The following is a 20,178-nucleotide window of genomic DNA, read 5'->3' as shown; positions in this document are numbered from 1 at the left end:
ACTTGTGGCTTACTGATAATAATACAAATTTCAATTACTCTGATTACCCTCATTATTATCATTGCTATGATTATCACAACTATGATTTATTGGGTGTCTACTGGCTACCAGAGAGAGCTCTAGGCACTTTGCATTAGTATCTTACTTAATCTACATATTAACACCAGGAGTGGGTACTATGATTACCCCCATTTTAAATATAAGGAAACTGTCCCTCAGAGTAGTTCAGTGACTCATCTGAGATCATACAGCTAGTAAGTGGCAGAGCCTATGTGAGTTTGGGCCAAAGCCTGTGACCATTCACAACGTCTGCCTTCCCTTCTCACTATAATACACATGGCTATCCCAAGCATGTGGGAGAGGCTTTGCCAAGGGTCTATCCCAATCCCTGTGAAAGGGTCTTCGCCATCAGGCACCTATAGGGCCTGAGGCATGAACAAGACCCTGAGGCAGGTCCAAAGATAAGGAGGCAGATAGACTGGCAGGCCCTGAACAAAAGGACAGTTAACCATGTATGAAAGAGCATTCCCAGCTGCAACCAGCACTGTAACCAGCTAATCAAAACCAGGCCAAATCACATCCCAGGCAATTTTCTGGGCAGCCCTCAGAGAGTCACCCAGCCTGAGAAGTCAGCCAATTATGCCTGATCATTCTCTGCAGCCCTGTTCTTATAAAAGACAAGTCCAGACTGGCCCAATGTAGACAAATGAGCAGTTCTATAATCTCTGAAAGGCAATCTAATTCCCTTCAAATTTAAAAGTCTCTACAGTTTCCTAACAGGCCTCGGTGGGGCACAGGTAGAAATTAATAAGTTCATGGTGTGCCCAGCTTGCTTTCATTATCATTTTTTGCCATGCAGCAGACAGGATTTTCATTATTACTCAAGGATTTTCTTTTCTGTATCTGATTCTCTAAGAAGGTCAAATCTACAGAGCTCAGACACTGCGTTGAGAATTGAGTCAAGTCTAGTGGACTTGACTGAAGTCTGAGGGAGGTTTCATTGACCGAGCATCAGCACTTTACTAATCAGGTGGGGCAGAGATGAAAAGGAAATATCACAGGGAAAGAGAACTTAGAGTAAGTGCTGAGAAGCCCTGGCTCTAGATTCAGCCCCAGGCTAGCCTGTTCTGGGATGCTGGGCAAGTTGCTTAGCCTCTCTGAGTTAGTTATCTCCCCTGCCAAACTGGCAGGGAGGAGGGTATGGAATAGGAAACTCAAATTTATTAAACTTCTCCTATATCTTGAATCATTGCAAGATGTGTCATAGACACTCTTTAAATTTCATCAAAACAACAAACAGCTCCGGAAAGCTTGCATTATTTTACAGATGATGACAGTAAGGCTACTACTAAATCACACCGTCCGAATGAACCTTATGAGGGCCAGGGACTGAGCGACTTGGGTGGTGTGAATGAAACTGCAAACTCATACAACTTTTCTGGAAAGCAATATAACATGTTTTACAACCTTTAAAATGTTTGGCCAACTAAAATTCTGGAAATCCATCCAAACAACAGAATCTGAAATGTGGACACATGTTATAATAAAAGAGAATTGGAAATAGACAAACTACCAGTCAGAGAATGGTAAACTCTAGAACACTCATTAAATAGGAAATCATGTAGTCATTTAAAAAGTTTCAGAAAAATATGTAATAAAATGGCAAATTTTCATTAATATGAAAAAATAAGTTATAGTATTCAAAATGAGGTATAATAGCAAGTTTTTTTTTTTTTTTTTTTGAGATACGGTCTTGCTCTGGAGTGCAGTGGCACAATCTCGGCTCACTGCAGCCCCAACTTCCTAGGCTCAATTCATCCTCCTACCTGACTGAGCCTCCTGAGTAGCCGGAACTATAGGTATGTGCCAACACACCCAGCTAATTATTAATTATTATTATTATTATTATTTTGTACAGACAAGATCTTACCATGTTTCCCAGGCTGGTATCAAACTCCTGGGCTCAAGCAATCCTCCCCTCCTCAGCCTCCCAAAGTGCTGAGACTACAAGCATGAGCACCCAGCATGATCACAATTTTTGATAAAACAAAAGGTAGAAAAATGACAAGAAGGAAATATACTAAAATGTTAAAAGAGCCTTTCTGGGGTTATGAAAACATATACCTCACGCTTTTACTGTGTGTTTCACTGTATTTTCCAGTTTCTACAATAAATACTTATATATCTCACTTGTTATTGTCATAATCAGGAGATATACCATAAAAGCTATGTTAAATCTTTGAATTTTGCACTTATACACAAAATGCAATCATAATATTTAAATGAAAATCATGTGAGATCATGTATGATTCTAAATGATATGTGTAAGATGGCAGAATCTATGTGTAAAATATTTTTCTTAAAAAAAAATTAAAGGGGGAGACAGAAAAGAGAAATAAGAGCACAAATGGTATGGATGGCACTGTCTTCCACAAAGCTTAGAGCCTACCTCCTGGGCTAAATGAGAAATAAAGACCACTGGGAAAGGGGTGAGAAAACTGACACACAATACAAAAGCAGCTGATAAGGGAGGACTAAAAGCTTCAGTTGACTTCGAGGAGTGATGGAGTTGGCAGATATGAATTTTTCGATTTTATGAGAATGATAGGGATCTGAAATAAATCTTCGGTATTTTCTTTTTAAGATAAATGTTTTAAAATAAACGCCTGCAGCATGGATGGATGGCTAGTGCCTGTTTCCTGTCTTAGAGCTGATCATAAATAACACTGAGAAAAATAGCTCTGGCCATTCTAAAATCACCTTTATTTTTTACTCCTAAGAGCTCAGAGGATTATATTTTGATGCATTAAGCTAGACTCTTTTAAGGCAGCTGCAAATAATAGAAGTATAGAAGTTGTCTTTAAATGGAAATAACTACTCAGGACTTGGCTTAGAAGGAAACTATGGTTTCAAAAAGTGTCTGAACAGTTGTGGGTGCATCTAATGGTCAGAATACAAATTCAAGTTTAAAGGCATTTGGTGGGTTTCTGACTTAAGGAAATCCTTTTGTGAGTCTTCAGATGAAACATTTAATTCTTCTTCGGCCCTGTAACCAACAAACTTAATAACCTTTTGTAAGTCCAAACTTTTAAATATCAGATTTGCTTGAGGTATTTTTTTTTCTATTGTGGTCTGTACACTAGAGAGTTTATAACTTTACTGTAGAACAGCTTATTCAATGACTTCGGTTTCCCTTTCACTATTAGACGAGAACAGGACATTAAAGGTAGACATACAATTAGACACATTGCTCATCTTTTAAAGTGCCAGCCTCAGGACACTGCAATGACTTCATGTCATCTGATTACTTCCTGTTTGTCTTTTATTTTTCTCTGTCATATTTGAAAGAGGGGTCATATGTTCAGATGGAAAGGTGAATGAGAGGATCTTCTTGGTGGAAGGGCCTCTGCATATAGGCTGGGAGGAAAGGGGATGAGGGAAGCGAGGGGTTCATGCTCAATGGAAAAAGGAAAGCCACTATTCAGCTGTGTATTTCAGATTTATCAAGATAAACCATAATCCTGCATTTTTATGCTAAATCTCTCAATTTCTAAATGTTGTTTCTATTTATTTTTTGCTCTGTCACACAGGATAGAGTGCAGTTGGTGCAATCATAGTTTACAGCAGCCATCTAAAATTCCTTGAGTTAAGCGATCCTCCTGCCTCAGCTTCCTGAGAAACTAGAACCAGGCATGCACCACCATGCCCAGCTAATTATTATTATTATTATTATTTTGTAGAGATGGGTTCTGATTATGTTGCCCAGGCTTGTCTTGAACTTCTGGCCTGAAATGATTCTCCTACTTCAGCCTCCCAAAGTGCTGGGATTGCAGGCATGAGCCACTATATCTGGCATCTATTTTTTTAAGTGCATAATAAGCCAAACATTTCCATGACCCAAACATTTTTACTAATATTTGTTTAAAAATCTCATTTCCGGGGGTTGCTGATAATTGCTGACTAATACCATTATTAGCTATGTCCAAGAAAGAGATGTGTTAGAGTCTTCCTAGACTGGCAAAGAAGGTTTAGGGAAGATACTTCATCTTTTGTGGTAAAGACTGCAAGGAATTTATACTTCCAACTGGCATTTGGTAAAACTGGGACTTCTAAGGGTGATTGGGAAATGTATGGAAATGCCTCAATTCTAAACATCATGGAAGTCACAGGTACCCTTGGTGGTTTTCATTCTACATAAAATAAAGCTTTCTTCTGAGAGTAGAGTATCTCCCTCACTCTTTGCAAGAATGCTTATGGGTTTATCTTCACATAATACTGAATTTCCCCATTTAATATAACTACCTTCTCGCTCCATACTTTATAATATTCCATAATGAAAGATGTCTTCACAAAGCTTATCTCTTAGAAGTGCAAAAGAACCCCCTTTTCTCTGCCCAAGCAGCTCATAATGCAGCAAGCAAACTGTCAGAAAAAAATAGACTTCATCGTGGTGAAAACCTCAGCCTGGCACCCATCTATCATAAAGCAATCTTCCAGAAATCTTGAAAACCTTCATTAAATTTCCGGTCTTTCTCCCGACAGTTATAAAATGTTAACAATATTACTCATGATGCAGGCATCTTCAGAAATCCTTTGTCTAATCCCTCGTCCCACTGCCATGACCAGTCCCTTCTCTTTGCCAAAATCCATGGAAGCATGAAGCATAGCCGAGTTCCTCACTCACCCCTCCTGGGATCTACCCCTTGAAGAGGGTCCGAGGAGGAAGCAGAGGTAGCCTTGATGATAGTGAGAGGCTCTCTAGCCACAAGAGGGAAATATGGCACTGCCTTGGGATTCCTCCTCCAGAGACACACCCACTTGGAAGCTCAAGGACAAGTGTGCACTCTTAGCAGATATTTCCTGGTCTTTTTTTTCCTCTCTCTTTTCTCTTGCCAATTTACCAAGCTATGAGTCTCCACTTATCAATTACATGTTGGTAGTGGGGCCAATAGGTCATCTCTCTATGGGTAAAATTCCCCTAAGAACATTTCTAATCCAACTTCACCAACTCCACAGGCCACTTCAGCAATTTACCACTCCTTAGAAGAAGAAGAAACAAGGGTCTTGCACTGGAGGCAACATGAAGGAAAAAACAAACAAACAAAAACATAAGGATAGCCAGAATCCATCCCAGAAATAAGAGGCATACAGCTTTAACATCACAGGCTGATCTAGAGATGCACAGGGTGGTGACAATAGCTATAAAGCCATATTCTGGGCTTTGTGGAGATTTCACAGCACATCTTCAAAGTAAGCCAGGCCCAGCCGTACGAAGCCATAATCTCACCTGCGAAAGGAACTGGTGCATCTTTATCCAGGGCTACCAGTGGTGGGTCCAAAATGACTGTGTCATTGTTCTCAGTTATGACTCCATGATATGAAGTCTCGATCCATGGCTTGTGCTTATTGACTAGAAAATAGGGGGAAAAAAACAAAAAGGATCATTATTTAAATAACAAACCCATAATAATGTATTATTAAGATTGTATATTTGCCCAATCATAGGCTCTCATCCAACAATCCCATGAGAGACATGGAGCATGTTAATCCCATTTTAAACCCAGAAAAGCTTCAGAGAAGTGCAGGGAGAGGTTCAACACCTCACCCAAGGCACTCAGAAGGTGAGAGACAGCATTGACTATCAAACACTGTTTGTTTTGCCTCTAAGACTGTGGGTTCTTCACCTCATCAAAATCCCATTATTTGTATGTCTGGATATCCAGTATAGATAGATATTATTGAGAACTGACTGAAAGCTTTAATTCTGTAATGCCACCATCTATTAATAGATGTTTCAGAGTTAAAGTCCTTTGTCACTCAATAAACTAGCAGTTACTACTATGTATGCTCAGGTTGTGACCTCAACCAAATCTGATCCATCATTAGAAGTTACTGCGTTTTAAATACATGTATACATGTATACACACATATAAGTATCATTATATATGCAAAGATACAACAGATATTTGAATATTTTCTGATCATTTAAAAACTGTGTATCTCAGTGGTCTAAATCATCTAGTAACTTAAATTGTTCTTCAATAATTTGACTAGCTGAATTAAATATTAACCAATGAATAATTAATACACTGAAAATACATATCAAATATATTTTATGGGTTGAATTGTGTCCTCTACATAAAAAAATACATTGATATCCTAACACTTAGAATCCCAGAATGTGAACATATTGGGAGATAGAATATTTACAGAGGTAATCAAGTTTTAATATGTCATTAGGGTGGTTCCGCATCCAATATGATTAGTGTACTCATATAAAGGGAAAATTGTGGCACAGATATATGCATACTGAGAGAATCTCATGTGAAAATAAAGTTGTGCAGCCCCAAGCCAAGGAACTACAGGAAGCTAGGAGAGAATCCTGGAACGGAGCCTTTCCTAGAGCCTTCAGAGGGAACCTGGACCTGCCAACACCTTGATTTCATATTTCTGGCATCCATAAATGTGAGACAATAAGTTTTGTTCCCAGATTCCCAGTGATATGGTTTGGCTCTGTGTTCCCATCCAAATCTCATCTTGAATTGTACTCCCATAATTCTCATGTGTTGTGGGAGGGACCCAGTAGCAGATCATTGAGTCATGGGGGTGGTTTACCCCATACTGTTCTCATGGTTGTGAATACGTCTCATGAGATCTGATGGTTTTCTCAGGGGTTTCCGCTTTTACAGCTTCCTCATTCTCTCTTTGCCTGCTGCCATCCATGTAAGACGGGATGGTAAGAGGTCCAATTAAACCTCTTTCTTTTGTAAATTGCCCAGTCTGGGGTATGTCTTTATCAGCAGCATGAAAACAGACTAATACAGTAAATTGGTACCAGTAGAGTGTTGCATTGCTGAAAAGATACCCAAAAATGTGGAAGTGACTGTGGAATTGGGTAACAGGCAGAGGTTGGAACAGTTTGGAGGGCTCAGAAGACAGGAAAATGTGGGAAAGTTTGAAACTTCCTAGAGACTTGTTGAATGGCTTTGCCCAAAATGCTGATAGCTATATGGGCAATAAGGTCCAGGCTGAGGTGGTCTTAGATGGAGATGAGGAACTTGTTGGGGGATTGGAGCAAAGGTGACTCTTGTTATATTTTAGCAGAGACTGGCAGCATTTTGCCCCTGCCCTAGATACTTGTGGGACTTTCAACTTGAGAGAGATGATTTAGGGTATCTGGTGGAAGAAATTTCTAAGCAGCAAAGCATTCGAGAGGTGACTTGGGTGCTGTTAAAAGCATTCAGTTTTAAAAAGGAAACAGAGCAGGTAAGTTTGAAAAATTCACAGCCTGACAATGAGATAGAAAAGAAAATCCCATTTTCTGAGGAGAAATTCCAGCCAATTGTAGAAATTTTCATAAGTAATGAGGAGCCCAATGTTAATCCCTAAGACAATGGGGAAAATGTCTCCAGGGCATGTTCAGAGGTCTCATGGCAGCCCCACCCATCACAGGCTCTGAGGCCTAGAAGGAAAAACGTGGTTTCGTGGGCTGGGTCTCTGAGCTGTGTGCAGCCTAGGGACTTGGTGCCCTGCATCCCAGCTGCTCCAGCCATGGCTGAAAGGGGCCAACATAGAGCTCAGGCCAAGGCTTCAGATGGTGCAAGCCCCAAGCCTTGATGGCTTCCACATGGTATTGAGCCTGCAGGTACACAGAAGTCAAGAATTGAGGTTTGGGAACCTCCACCTGAATTTCAGAACATGTATGGAAATGCCTGGATGCCCAGGCAGAAGTTTGCTGCAGGGGAGGGGCTCTCATGGAGAACCTCTGCTAGGACAGTGTGGAAGGGAGCCCCCCCCGAGAGTCCCTACTGGGTCATTGCCTAGTGAAGCTGTGAGAAGACAGCCACTGTCCTCCAGACCCCAGAATGCTAGATCCACTGACACTTGCACCTGTGCCTGGAAAAGCTGCAGGTACTCAACACCAGCCCATGAAAGCAGCTGGGAGGGAGGCTGTACCCTGCAAAGCAACAGGGGTGGAGCTTCCCGAGACCATGGGAACCTACCTGTTGCATCAGGGTGACTTGGATGTGAGACACAGAGTCAAAAGAGATCATTTTTGAGCTTTAAGATTTGACAGCCACACTGGATTTTGGACTTGCATGGGCCCTGTAGCCCTTTTGTTTTGGCCAATTTCTCCCATTTGGAATGGTTGTATTTACCCAATGTCTGTATCCCCATTGTATCTAGGAAATAACTAGCTTGCTTTTGATTTTACAAGCTCATAGGCAGAGAGGGCTTGCCTTGTCTCAGATGACACTTTAGACTGTGGACTTCTGATTAATGCTAAAATGAGTTAAGACTTTGGGGGACTGTTGGGAAGGCATAATTGTTTTTGAAATGTGAAGACATGAGATTTGGCAGGGGCTAGGGGCAGAATGATGTGGTTTGGCTCTGTGTCCCTACCCAAATCTCATCTTGTACTCCCATAATTCCCATGTGTTGTGGGAGGGACCCAGTGGGAGATAATTGGAATCATGGGGGCAGTTTCTCCCATACTGTTCTCGTGGTAGTGAATAAGTCTCACGACATCTGTTGGTTTTATCAGGGGTTTCTGCTTTTGCGTCTTCCTCATTCTCTTTGCCTGCTGCCATCCATGTAAGTCGGGACTTGATCTTCCTTGCCTTTTGCCATTATTGTGAGGCTTCCCCAGCCACATGGAACTGTAAGTCCAATTAAACCTCTTTCTTTTGTAAATTGCCCAGTCTTGAGTATGTCTTTATCAGCAGCAAGAAAATGGATGAATACACCCAGTTTGTGGTACTTTGTTACAGCAGCCCCAGCAAATGAATACAGTATACTTATATCAGCAGGTACTAATGAAGGGTAGAGAACTGAAATAAGACTGTGCCAGGAGTTTTCACCTCATCTGGTGAAAACCCAGTTCTTGCCAATTCCTTCCCCTTGTATGTCTTGTTTGATGGGTTCTAGCCCAACCCACTCCTATCTGGATGGCTGCAGGGGACTCCTGACTGGTCTCTCCATTGGAAATCTTGTCCTACTCCAGTCTATTCTGCACACTGGTATCAAGAGTGATCTTTCTAAAACTTTAATCTGATTACTCAACTGTGAGCTGTTTGGTTTCTCTTTTTTAGTGACCCCCCCCCCCCGCCCACCCTCAGTGCCCTCACAGAAGTCTGGATACAGAGTAGGTACATTAGATTCAAAATAACAGGTTAGAGGGGGTCTAGAATAATCAAAATTGTTCCGATGCCAAACTTCACACCCTAATTCATAGTTTAAAAGGTGTGGTCACATATGCAATGCTTCCCACAGCATCCTGTGAGGTAGGCATGATCATTATATAGATGAATAAACTACCTCCACAAGGTATAACTTTCCCAAGGTGATTATATGGTTAAAAATTAATAAGTAGGAAAACCAGGAACTCATACTTTGTGATATCTGAGAAGTGCACACACACACATATAATAATATACAATATATATTATATAATATATATAATGCACATTATACAGTATATATTTTATATATTACATTACAAATTTTTCAGTAGTCACAGCAAAGTGAGAGCTTATAGAATTGAGAGCAGCTCTGAAGCAGTGGCTGTCCCCTTCCCACTTCATCATCCTTCAAAGGTCAGTTCCGAGCTTTTCCAGGAGCAGTGGCAGACTCAACCAAGGCCACCATTTTGCTCCTTCTCACCCATTCCACAGCAATCAAAAACTAACTGGAAAGCAGTCTAATGAGGCAGGGACATGTGCCTTGCTATTCTCAGGTCTTGGCCCTTGAAACCCATTTTTACAGACTGGACCATGCCTAGAACAGAGAGAAGCTCTGGACACTGCAGATGTGAATTGGACAGTAGGCACATCCATTTTCACATTTTGGCATTCAGACTGATGCTTCATTATGGACCCTGGAAAAATTACAACCACCCTGGGCTGTCCCCACACTCCTTTGCTCTTTTATTAGCCATCGACACAAATGCAATGTAAATAATTTGCAGCTGTTGGGAGAAACAATTAACTCTTTTTTCCCCTTAATTAAACCTAGGGGCCTGTTCATTAGAACTGTGTACAAAGCATATGCCAGGAGCTCACCCAGTGTTTCAGATTCATTGTGCCTATCTAAATGGCCTAAATTAGATAGACTCAGTGTCAGACAATGAAATCTAAAGTTGCAGTTCCTGGTTTTAGCCCTGACTTAGCCACTTTTGCCTGGTCCTGTGTGAATCCGGTGGTCTCTCAGCGTTTCAATTCCCACGACTGTAAAATGCTGATGGTGATGCCACTTACAGTGTTGTTCTGTCATTCATACGTCCTGTGCTAGACACACAGCTGCTGCTTTTTCATTACTCAGACTCACTACCCTGCTTGCTGGGCAGTGACAATGTCTGCAGGAGAGGTGATTTATAGACCAACTTTAAAGTTGAGGTTTTTCCCTCATTAGGAAATGAGCTGACTTCCTTCTATGCACAGGTCTGCCTTCCTTTACTCCTCTCTGTCACTACTTCAGTTAGTTGGGTACCTATCACATATTAGGCATTTGACATACATACATTCATTAATCCTCACAACAACCCCACTGGGTAATACTTTATTTCTCATTTTGCAGGTGAGTAACTGAGGCTTAGAGGGATTTAAATGTTCTCATTTTGGAAAGTAAGAATGCTAACATCCCCCAAATTTTCTCCTTTCTTTCCCACATTCTATCTTCCGTCACATCAGGATTTTTGCTTTGTCAAGATTGATTCATAAACAAAATTGCCTTCTATCCTTTGTCTATAGATAAAATCATCAGGGTTGCAAACCAATAACTTAATTTACATTAATTCGACTATGAAGATATCATTCATGGATGAGCCAAGTATTGTACAATAATTACTTATTCTTCTTAGTGGTCAAATGATCATTTTGAGGACAACACTGTTTGCATCCAGATCAACTGGATTCTTTATTTTTACTCCATCAAATAGCTGAATCATGTTCCTATGATCATAGCTTGCATCACATTTGGAAGCAGCCTCATTTGTATATTTTTATTTCCTGAATTTAATGATTGCCTTTTTATTCCTATTGAGTAATGAAACATAAAATTTCTTCTGAGCTCAATTATGTTATAGCTTTTAAATCATCCCATCATTACTCATTCTTCATTTGTAAAATGAAGATACTTATTTCTCAGGAATGTTGTGAAAATTGCACGAAATGATGTATGCAAACATAGTACCCAGGAACAGAGCAGGGATTCAAATACTCATAACTCCCCCTACCCCATCTCACGATCCTGGGTAGCTAAAGTGTACCCTTGCACTCTCAGAAATATTCTACCCAGCTTCCTCCCTTCAATAAATATGAATGGAGTATCCAAAATGTACAGAAAACATACACATTGAGATAAAATGAGAAAAAAGTCTTTTAAAAAGCATCTGACAAAATTATAATTAAAACTATTAGCAAATGAAAAATAGAAAACAACTTTCTTAACCAGATAAAGAACTTTTACAAAAACCTATAGCTAATATCATACTTAATGGTGAAAGAATAAATGCTTTCCTTCCAAGAGCAGGAAGAATACAAGGATGTCCACTCTCACCACTTCTATTCACATTGTACTGTAGGTTCTAACCAGTGCAATAAAGCAAGAAAAACATTAAATTGGAAATGAAAAAGTAAAATTGTCATTATTCACAGGGAACACCATCACCAAAGTAAAAAATCTATGGAATAAAAAATGCTATTAGAACTAATAAGAGTTTAGGAAGGTCAGAGGATAGAAAGTCAATATTAAAAAAGCAATGGTATTTCTATGTAGAAACCAACTGGAAATTTCAGTTTAAAAAAATTACTGTTACAATAGCATCAAAAACATGAAACACTAAGCAATAATTTTCAGAAAATATATGCAAAAGTTGGTACACTGAAAACCCTGACACTGCTGAAAGAATTTAAAGATCTGAAGAGGTTTTAATGGAGAAATACACAGTGTTCATTATTTGGCAGACTCAATATACTTAAGATGTAAATTTTCCCCAAAATTGATATATAGATTTAATGTAACTCTTAACCAAAATTACCAGCAGGATTTTTGATGTACATATAAATGAAAAAGATCTGACATGGCTAAAATAATTTTAGGAAAAAAGAACAAAGTTGAAGGACTTATACTACCTAATTTTGAAACTTACTGCAAACCTACCCTAATCAAGATAGTGTGGTATTAATATAAAGATAGACGTATACATCAACAGAAAGAAGAAACAGTCCAGAAATAAACACATAAATATGGTCAATTCATTTCTGACAAAGGTTCTAAGATAATTAAATGAGGAGGAGAATAGCTATTTTATTAAATGCTCCTGGAAAAAAATGAATATCTATATGCCAAAAAAAAAAAACTCCAGTCGTATTGTGCTCCATAAACAAAAATTATCTCTATAGGAGTCATAGTCCTGAATGTTGAAGTCAAAATTATAAAACCTTTAAAATAAAGCATACAAGAAAATCTTAGTGTCCTTCGGTTAGATTAGAAGGATCCAAAAAAAAAAGCATGTCCCATAAAAGATAAAATTGATAACCTCAAACTTTATAAAAATGATACACTCTTATTTTCTTGAAAAACGCTAAAAAAATTTGTAAGCCACAGACTAGGAGGAAATATTTGCAAAACATTTCATAAAGGTCTTGTATCCAAAATATATAAATAATTCTTTCAATTAAATAAGACAATTTGATTTTCAAAAGGCAAAAATTGAATATACCTGTCACTAAAATAAATATATAAACAGCAAATTAGAGCATAAAAATTTGTTCAACATCAGTAGTCATTAGGGGCATGTAAATTAAAGCCACACTGGGATATCACCACACCACCAGTTGAATGGCTAAAATAAAACTGACAATATCAAGTTCTGATAAACATGTAAAGTAATTGAAACTTTTAGACATTGTTGGTAAGAATGTAAGACTAATACAGTCACTTTGCAAAATAGTTTAGCAGTTTCTTATAAAATGTCTCAGCAATTCTATTCGTACGATTTACCCAAGAGGAATGAAAACATAAATTACACGAAAGACTTGTATAGAAATGATCACAGAATCTTTATTCAGAATACTTAGTGCCAAACTGGTAACTAAAATGGCTGTCAACTAGTGAATGGATAAACAAATTGCAGTATATCCAGATAATGGACACCCACTCGGCAATAAAAGAACAACTACTGATCCATATAACAAAATAGATGAATCACCAAAGCATTTCACTGGTGAAATGAAGTGAAAGAAGTCAGACAAAAAAAGACTGCATGCTATTTGATGCCACTCATAGGACATTTTAGAAAACACAAAACTATAGGGACAGATAACAACAGATCAGTAGTGGCTAGGGTTTGGGGTGGGTGGGATTTGATTGTAAAAGGGAACAAAAGAATATTCTAAGAAGATGAAACCATTCTGTATCTTGATTGTAGTGGTGGTTACACTTCTGCATGTGTGCGTTTGTCAAAACATATCCAACTTCACACTTAAAAAGATGAATCTTATTCTGTCTGTGTAAATTATGCCTCAATACATGTGGGGCAAGAACAAAGTTCTAGTCCTCAAAAGACTCTCAGACTAGAGAGGTAAACAACACGGTAAGAGGTAGGTAAGAAGAGGAAGAGCAGAGTGCTATGGAAAAAGAGAAGTGCTAACTCAGTCAAGGTAACCCAGAGTTTACTTTCTCCGGAAAGTAATCCTAAATCACGAGCAGCAGGAATTAAGCAGGCATAAAGGATGTGGAGGGCTCCAGGCAGAAGAACGTGGATGGGCAAAGGCCCAATGATAAAAGCATTTAATATATCTTGGGGGAAATGTAAATAGTTTGGTTTATCTGTAGAACAAAGTTTGAGGGAGCAAGGCCAGCCACAGTGCTGGACTGAGATGGCATTCACATTACCCAGTGCTTTTTGGCATGTACAGAAATTATCCAGGAGCTACTTCCAAATCCTGGCTTCATGGGATGCTGGAGAACCATCTCCTTTCCAGAAAGAAGTAGTGGCTGTTGATGCCTGTGGCTTGGCTGTTATTCCTTATTTAATCTGTTCCATAGCCTGATGTTCCCTCCCTGAACAAAATGCTTTGCCTTTTTGTTCCAATAGAGTGAGGTTAGTCAGCTCATGCTTCGCTTCATTTGAATGTAACTTCAGAAGAACTAAGTTTTTATCAGTTCTTGACAAGATAATATCCCTGTTTTCTGCACATCCCATCTGGAGGCTGAGCTGTGTCATATCATGCCCCTTTAGGACTACTTCTTGCCTCTTTCTTATCTCTTTTCCATGATGTTTCAGCATTTGGAAAATGCCCGTGTCTTTGCACTCATGCAGAGGAAATACCAGTGTGATATTTCTGCTCCATTTACACAGAAATTAGGTCTTGCCACCCAATGTGCCTTTAACTAAAGCACAGATGCATTCCTCAGGAGAGCTCCTCAGCTCTCTTCTCTTTGCTTCCACTGCAAAAAAGTGTATTAATGCTCCATCCAAGCAGCAGGGCCAAGTGGCTGATGATTTACCTTTTGAATCTTTACGCTTTTACCTAAAGTTGACCTTTCTGGCTACTTTCTGACCTTTCTGGACAACCCTGGGTCTTTAAAACTCCAATACTGCTCCCTGAGTAAAAGTAAACTATGAGTAAAAAACATGCTTTACTGATTGCAAAATGGTCTAACAAGGTTAACTATACTCTGGTAAATATATTATTCCAATTGTCAGGCTGGTCTTTTGCCTGCCATGCTCAACTTCCTCTTCTGACCTGATCTCCTAGTAGAACTGCTTAGGCCAAGATAGATACTGGACCCTTGGGGTAACTGATGGGTGGAGTAGGCCAATGTATTAGACCTTGAAACTTTTATTTCACAGGCCAGAAACTAGAGCTCATTTGGCAATGGGCACTTGAAATCTTGAGATAAAAGTTAATAGGGAGTTGGGGCTAGCATTCATGCAATCAGCACTCAAAGTTTAGGGGGAGCTGAAAATCCATTTAAATCAGAGACAGCCATCTGCCAGGAGACACAAGGTTTGAGAGTAGATAGGCAGAGAGAAGAAATGGACCCCAAGTGGCTGTAGGCACCTCTCCACTCCTGTTTTCCAGCCCATCCCCTGCTCACTTTTCACAGACTCATCAGCCTTCTGTGGGGTGTCTGAGGCTGCCAAGTGAAGCCTTTCAATAGTTATTCTCCTCCAACTTTTAAAAGAAAAACTGTACTAGTTTGAGTATCTGTTCTTGTAATAAAATGATTCCTAACTGTAATTATTATAATAGCATTTTGAAAAGTATTTTTATTCTTTGCTTCAGTCAGGCTGGGGTAGGATCCTTGTCTAGGCAAATCTGATTCTGCCCTTCCGCCACCAGGATACTAGGCTAGGAAGCTGTCCTGCCCTCCACTAGGAGATTAGATGAGGCTACCCTAGGCCCCAATCTCTCTAGGTTATCCAGGCCTTTGCCATACTTGTGCTGTCTACCCCTGTGCCCACACTCCTATTCATTCTTCCAGGTTCAGCTCACTCCCCTCCCCCAGTTGCCCTCCTGTTCTCCCATCACCCTGTACTGTCTGCTCTCATGCCACAGGTCTACTGTGTCACCATTGGTTCTTTCCTTGTTCCCGTTTCCTGAAGAACCCTGAGGCCCCTTGACGGGGAGGCCCCATTCTAATCATGACGATGTCTACAGTTTCTAACACAGTGCCCAGCATAGAGTGAGTCACTGGTAAACGAAGTGAGCACAACTTTTCCTTGCCAGCATCTCCCATACCTAAAGCAATGAGCAGCACTTTGATTCCAATGAGTAGGTATTCCTGTATCACGCAAATAGAAAGGGCATGCCTCCCAAATCTTAGGGTGACATTTGCCACCACTTAATTAGAGACAACCTATATTACTTGCTAGAGGTACCAATTAGAGAGTTTTAAATACAAATCCCATGTATGTGACTCATACATGAAAAATATCCACGGAAGATGAGATTACATTTCACTATTTTAATTGGATTGAAAAACTATTTGAAGGACAGATGGCTGAGTCATTAATCCTTAACTGCTTGATAGGTGCTTTCAGTGGGGGCAGAACATTGCTTTCCTTCCTTCCTCACCTCTTTCCTATTTTCTTTCCATCCATCAATCCATCCATCCATCCACCCATCTACCTATCCACCCATCTACCTAGCCATCTGTCCACTCACCATACCTATTTTCTTCTTTCCTTCCAACTATCATTTTCTACCCATAAATACTCAATTGTTTAGAGTGTGGACACTCTCAAAGACCTTACCTAATTTCTCCAGCCTGGGAATGAACTATATGGCAATATCCTTTTGGGTAGTGACATGCGAACCAGGAACAAGGCTAGGAAAAATTGTGCACTGGGGTACCATGTGAGATTTATGAAACTTAAATTATAAGTTGTCTCTACACAAGTCATCTGGATCAAGCCAATTGGCCAAAGTTCACCCTAAGACAGACCCTGAGGTTGAGTGTAAGGGGTATTGCAATTAATATCAAAGTGCTGCCGTTACATACCAACAGGATATCTTAGTTAAGTCTTTCAAACTTCCCAGGCCTCCACTCTCTTTTATAAAATGGAGGTAATACGAATTCTGCAAGGTTTTTGAGAGGAAGATAAAATGAGACTCTGAGTTAGAGCTGACTCATTGGTGACTAGCACTTTATAGGTTGCCAGCAAAGGCTTTCAGTTCTGCACCTCAGTATCTACAGGCTGGAATCAGGACCCACACAGGACCCAGCATGCCCACAACCCAACTAATCCATTGGTAGGATGAAGACCTAAGAGAACCCTAGGCTTAACTCTCAAGGGCTGGAAAAATTAGACTAAGTCTATGAAGAAGATCAGGAGCCATGCAGAAAAAGATCATTTAAAATAAAAAGGGGCAAGGAAAAAGGGACTGTGATTGTTTAATGCTCACATTCACTTGCTAGAGCCAGCTCATTTTTTACACAAAATATTTTATCTACTGAACATTATTGGACTGAAGTGTGCATTAAATTGTTATATCTCTAATTTTCCAAGATTGTTATTACTTCAATATCTCATACTTCATTGCATTTTAAACATCTTTAACCCCTCAGACAGTCCTTAACTTACTTTGGAATTCATGCTAATAAATGTAATTGTCTAAAACTTTCTGTAATTGCCATTGACAAACCAGAATCATTAACATAGCTAATCAGAAGCCACCACTCCTGAGGGCCTACTATGTGCCAGCCTTTACGGTCGTGTTCTCATTAAATTCTCACAAGCACCCCTGCAGGATGGCAGAATTGGCTCCACTTCATGGATGAGGGAACAGGTTCAGAGAACTTAAGGAACTCATACAAGCAAGGCCATGGCCCCTAGATGGAAGAACTGAAATTTCCTCCCTGGATGGTCATCCTTCTCCCCACAAGAAGTCAATGCAGTGGCACACATTCAGTTCCATCTCCTGTGGGTCAAACTGCGGACCAAGTGCTTGGTAGGGTACAAAGAGACAATATAGCCAAGACTAAAGCGGACTGGGGAATGAACAGTCAGGGTTCACCAGAGAAACAGAACCAATACTAGATAACAATCTCTCTAAATCTATATCTATATAGCTCTACATCTGTGTGTGTGTGTGTGTGTGTGTGTGTGTGTGTGTGTGTGTGTGTGTGTGTGTGTTTGTGTAGAGATAGAGAATTTTAAAGAATTGATTCATGCATTTTGTGGAGGGGTTAGCAAATTTGAGAACTGTAGGTCAGGCCTGCAGGCTGAAAATCCAGACAGAAGTTGATGCTGCAATCTTGAGGCAACTTTTTTCTTTTCCGGGAAATGACAGTTTTTGCTTTCAAAGCTCTTCAACTGATTGGACAAGGCTCACCCATGTTAGTGAGAGTAATGTCCTTTACTTAAAGTCAACTGATTGTAGATCTTCAGCACATCTACAGAATATCTTCCCAGCAATATCTAGACTAGTGTTTGATTAAATAACTGGGTACTACAGCCCAGACAATTTGACATATCACAAACTAATCATCACACGCACTGAAGAAGTTTTTAGACTGCTGTATTCAAATTGAGTGAGATGATTTGATAGGATAGTACAAATTTCTCTAAAGCTCAGAAAGAAATGCTATACTTTTGTTTCTCTACTGGCAAACTAATACATAAAACCCTTGTGGCTTATGCTATCAACTTTGTTCTAGAAGGTAGCAAATGCGTGATACATTTTTATTGCGAATTCCATTTCATGCCTTAGATTCTAAGATGTCCAGAACGATGGATGACAATTATCTGGTTTACAGTATATTCACTGCAAAATGCTTGCCTGCTTCTCCATGCTTCAGAAAGAAAGCACTGGCAGGCCAATTTCACTTCTTATTTATGTGAACTGTTATCTGCATTTCCCCAGCTCTGACTCCTTCCTGAAAAGATACAGAGTATAAGAGGTAGAAGACAAGCAAAAAGGCCCCTGCCACCTGGCCAAATACATGATTATAACAAAGTTGCAAGCAAATACCCTAGGTCATCCCCATAATCAGATCTGATTGTCAGTCTATCAGATAATATGGTTTTATTTGCATCCACATGTCTACATTCCTGCCTGCTCAGTTCAGCTCAGCTCAGGCACCACTGACAGGGGCTCTGACACTCCTCTACTCTTCTACCCCTAGATACATAACCAAGACTAAATTAAGTCCCTCTCCTTGTCCTCCCAGAGTCCCCTGCTTATCTGTTGCATAGCAAGTACTATACTGGATGTAAATATCATTTTGTACTTTTCTATACCAGATGGTGGGGAAAGATGCTGTGTGTTTTATGTCTATATCCCTAACCCAGCACAAAAGTTTTCAAAATATGGCCAGGAACCCTTGGGAGGGTCTCTGAGACCCTTTCAGGGGTTCACAAGGTCAAAATTATGTTTATAAAAGTGCTAAGATAGTATTTGCTTTCTTTGCTTTTATTCTCTCTAGAGCAGTTTTCCAGAGGTTATAAGCAGATATAAAAATCCAGCTGTCTTCTATTAAGCCAGACATTAAAATTATTTGCAAAAATGTAAAACAATGAGACTCTTTCCACTGTTTAAAATTCTTGTTAACAGTTATTTTAAATAAAAAGTTCGTTATTTTGGTCAATATGTGATGAGTTTATTGTTAATTATAAGTAAATTAATAAATATAAATTTTTAAATTTTGTCAGTTTAAATTGCTAATGTAATATATAGTAACAGGTATAACCTACAAAACCAAAGCTCTTTGGGTTTGTTAACATTTAAGAATGCTAACTTGTTAAGAAACCAAAAGTTTAATATGTAGCTTGTCAAAGGACTTGAAACACAGCACATGCTGCTCAGGCAGGAAAGAGAGTGAGTGTAAGTGGAGGAAGAGAGTGGGGAGAGAAGAAAGGGACAGTAGGTGGGGAGAGAAAGAAAGGATAACCAAAGTCATCCAGGCAAGACTTACATAATCATTTCTTAGATTTAACTCAGTTAGGGAGGGTTGATCAATGTAGTGAAAAGATTGGTTCTTTTTCTGGTTCTGGTTGTGAAGGAAAAGTAACTTGTTACTGGATCACTAGCACATCAATTGCTGTGATACTGTGTAGGTAATAGAGCCTCTGATTCTTTTGGAAAAAGGAAGGGGAGCATCTTTTCTTGTATGAACTTGAGTGCATGCTGTCAGGAGAATAATTGTCTGAAATCACAGTCTTTATATCTTTTGCAACCTGGTTGGAGAAACTGCCATAAAAATAAGCAAACTTCATAAATCATCTCTGTAAAAGGCATCAAAGGTTAAAAGCACTGTGATAAATTTCTAAAATAAATTTGGACTCTGAATTTTCAGAGTGTTTAGGAGGCAACTATTGTATCTCAAAAGAGTAATCATGATCTTGGAGATTTTAAAGGATAATTCCACTGTTGAAGGTGTCAATGTCTCCTAGCAGTAAACAGAACAAGTACTTGCCAGCTGGAGGAGTCTCTCAATGCCTAAGGCATATTTCCTAAAATTGCTAACTGAGACCTTTGCTCTTACTAGTACTAATCCTAAGGCCTGGCACATGGTAGGTGCTCTGTGCGTGTTAAGTGTGTGTTAAAAGATGAATGAATAAGCTTTGACTGCTTGTGTTAATTATCTGAGCAAAGACTGACACACAGTGATTCCTCCTCAATGATAAATTATCTGAACCAAAGAAAGCAAATAGTATCTTAGTAC

At 39.5% G+C, this 20,178-nt stretch overlaps 1 protein-coding gene across 1 annotated transcript in view; it reads right to left on the bottom strand.

The window, feature by feature from the left end:
• Nucleotides 1-20,178, bottom strand: part of CLSTN2 (calsyntenin 2) — a 639,444-nt gene that overhangs the window by 391,872 nt on the left and 227,394 nt on the right. Inside the window, exon 2 of the mRNA XM_054480135.2 lies at nt 5,288-5,410. Within this exon, the coding sequence (XP_054336110.1) occupies nt 5,288-5,410 (123 nt within the window). The remainder of the gene's footprint in view (nt 1-5,287; nt 5,411-20,178) is intronic.

Source organism: Pongo pygmaeus, chromosome 2 (genome assembly GCF_028885625.2).
Source record: "Pongo pygmaeus isolate AG05252 chromosome 2, NHGRI_mPonPyg2-v2.0_pri, whole genome shotgun sequence".
In the NCBI taxonomy this organism is placed as follows: Eukaryota; Metazoa; Chordata; class Mammalia; order Primates; family Hominidae; genus Pongo; species Pongo pygmaeus.
Note: the sequence above shows the minus strand (reverse complement) of the source record. Positions and strands in the feature narration are given on the sequence as shown.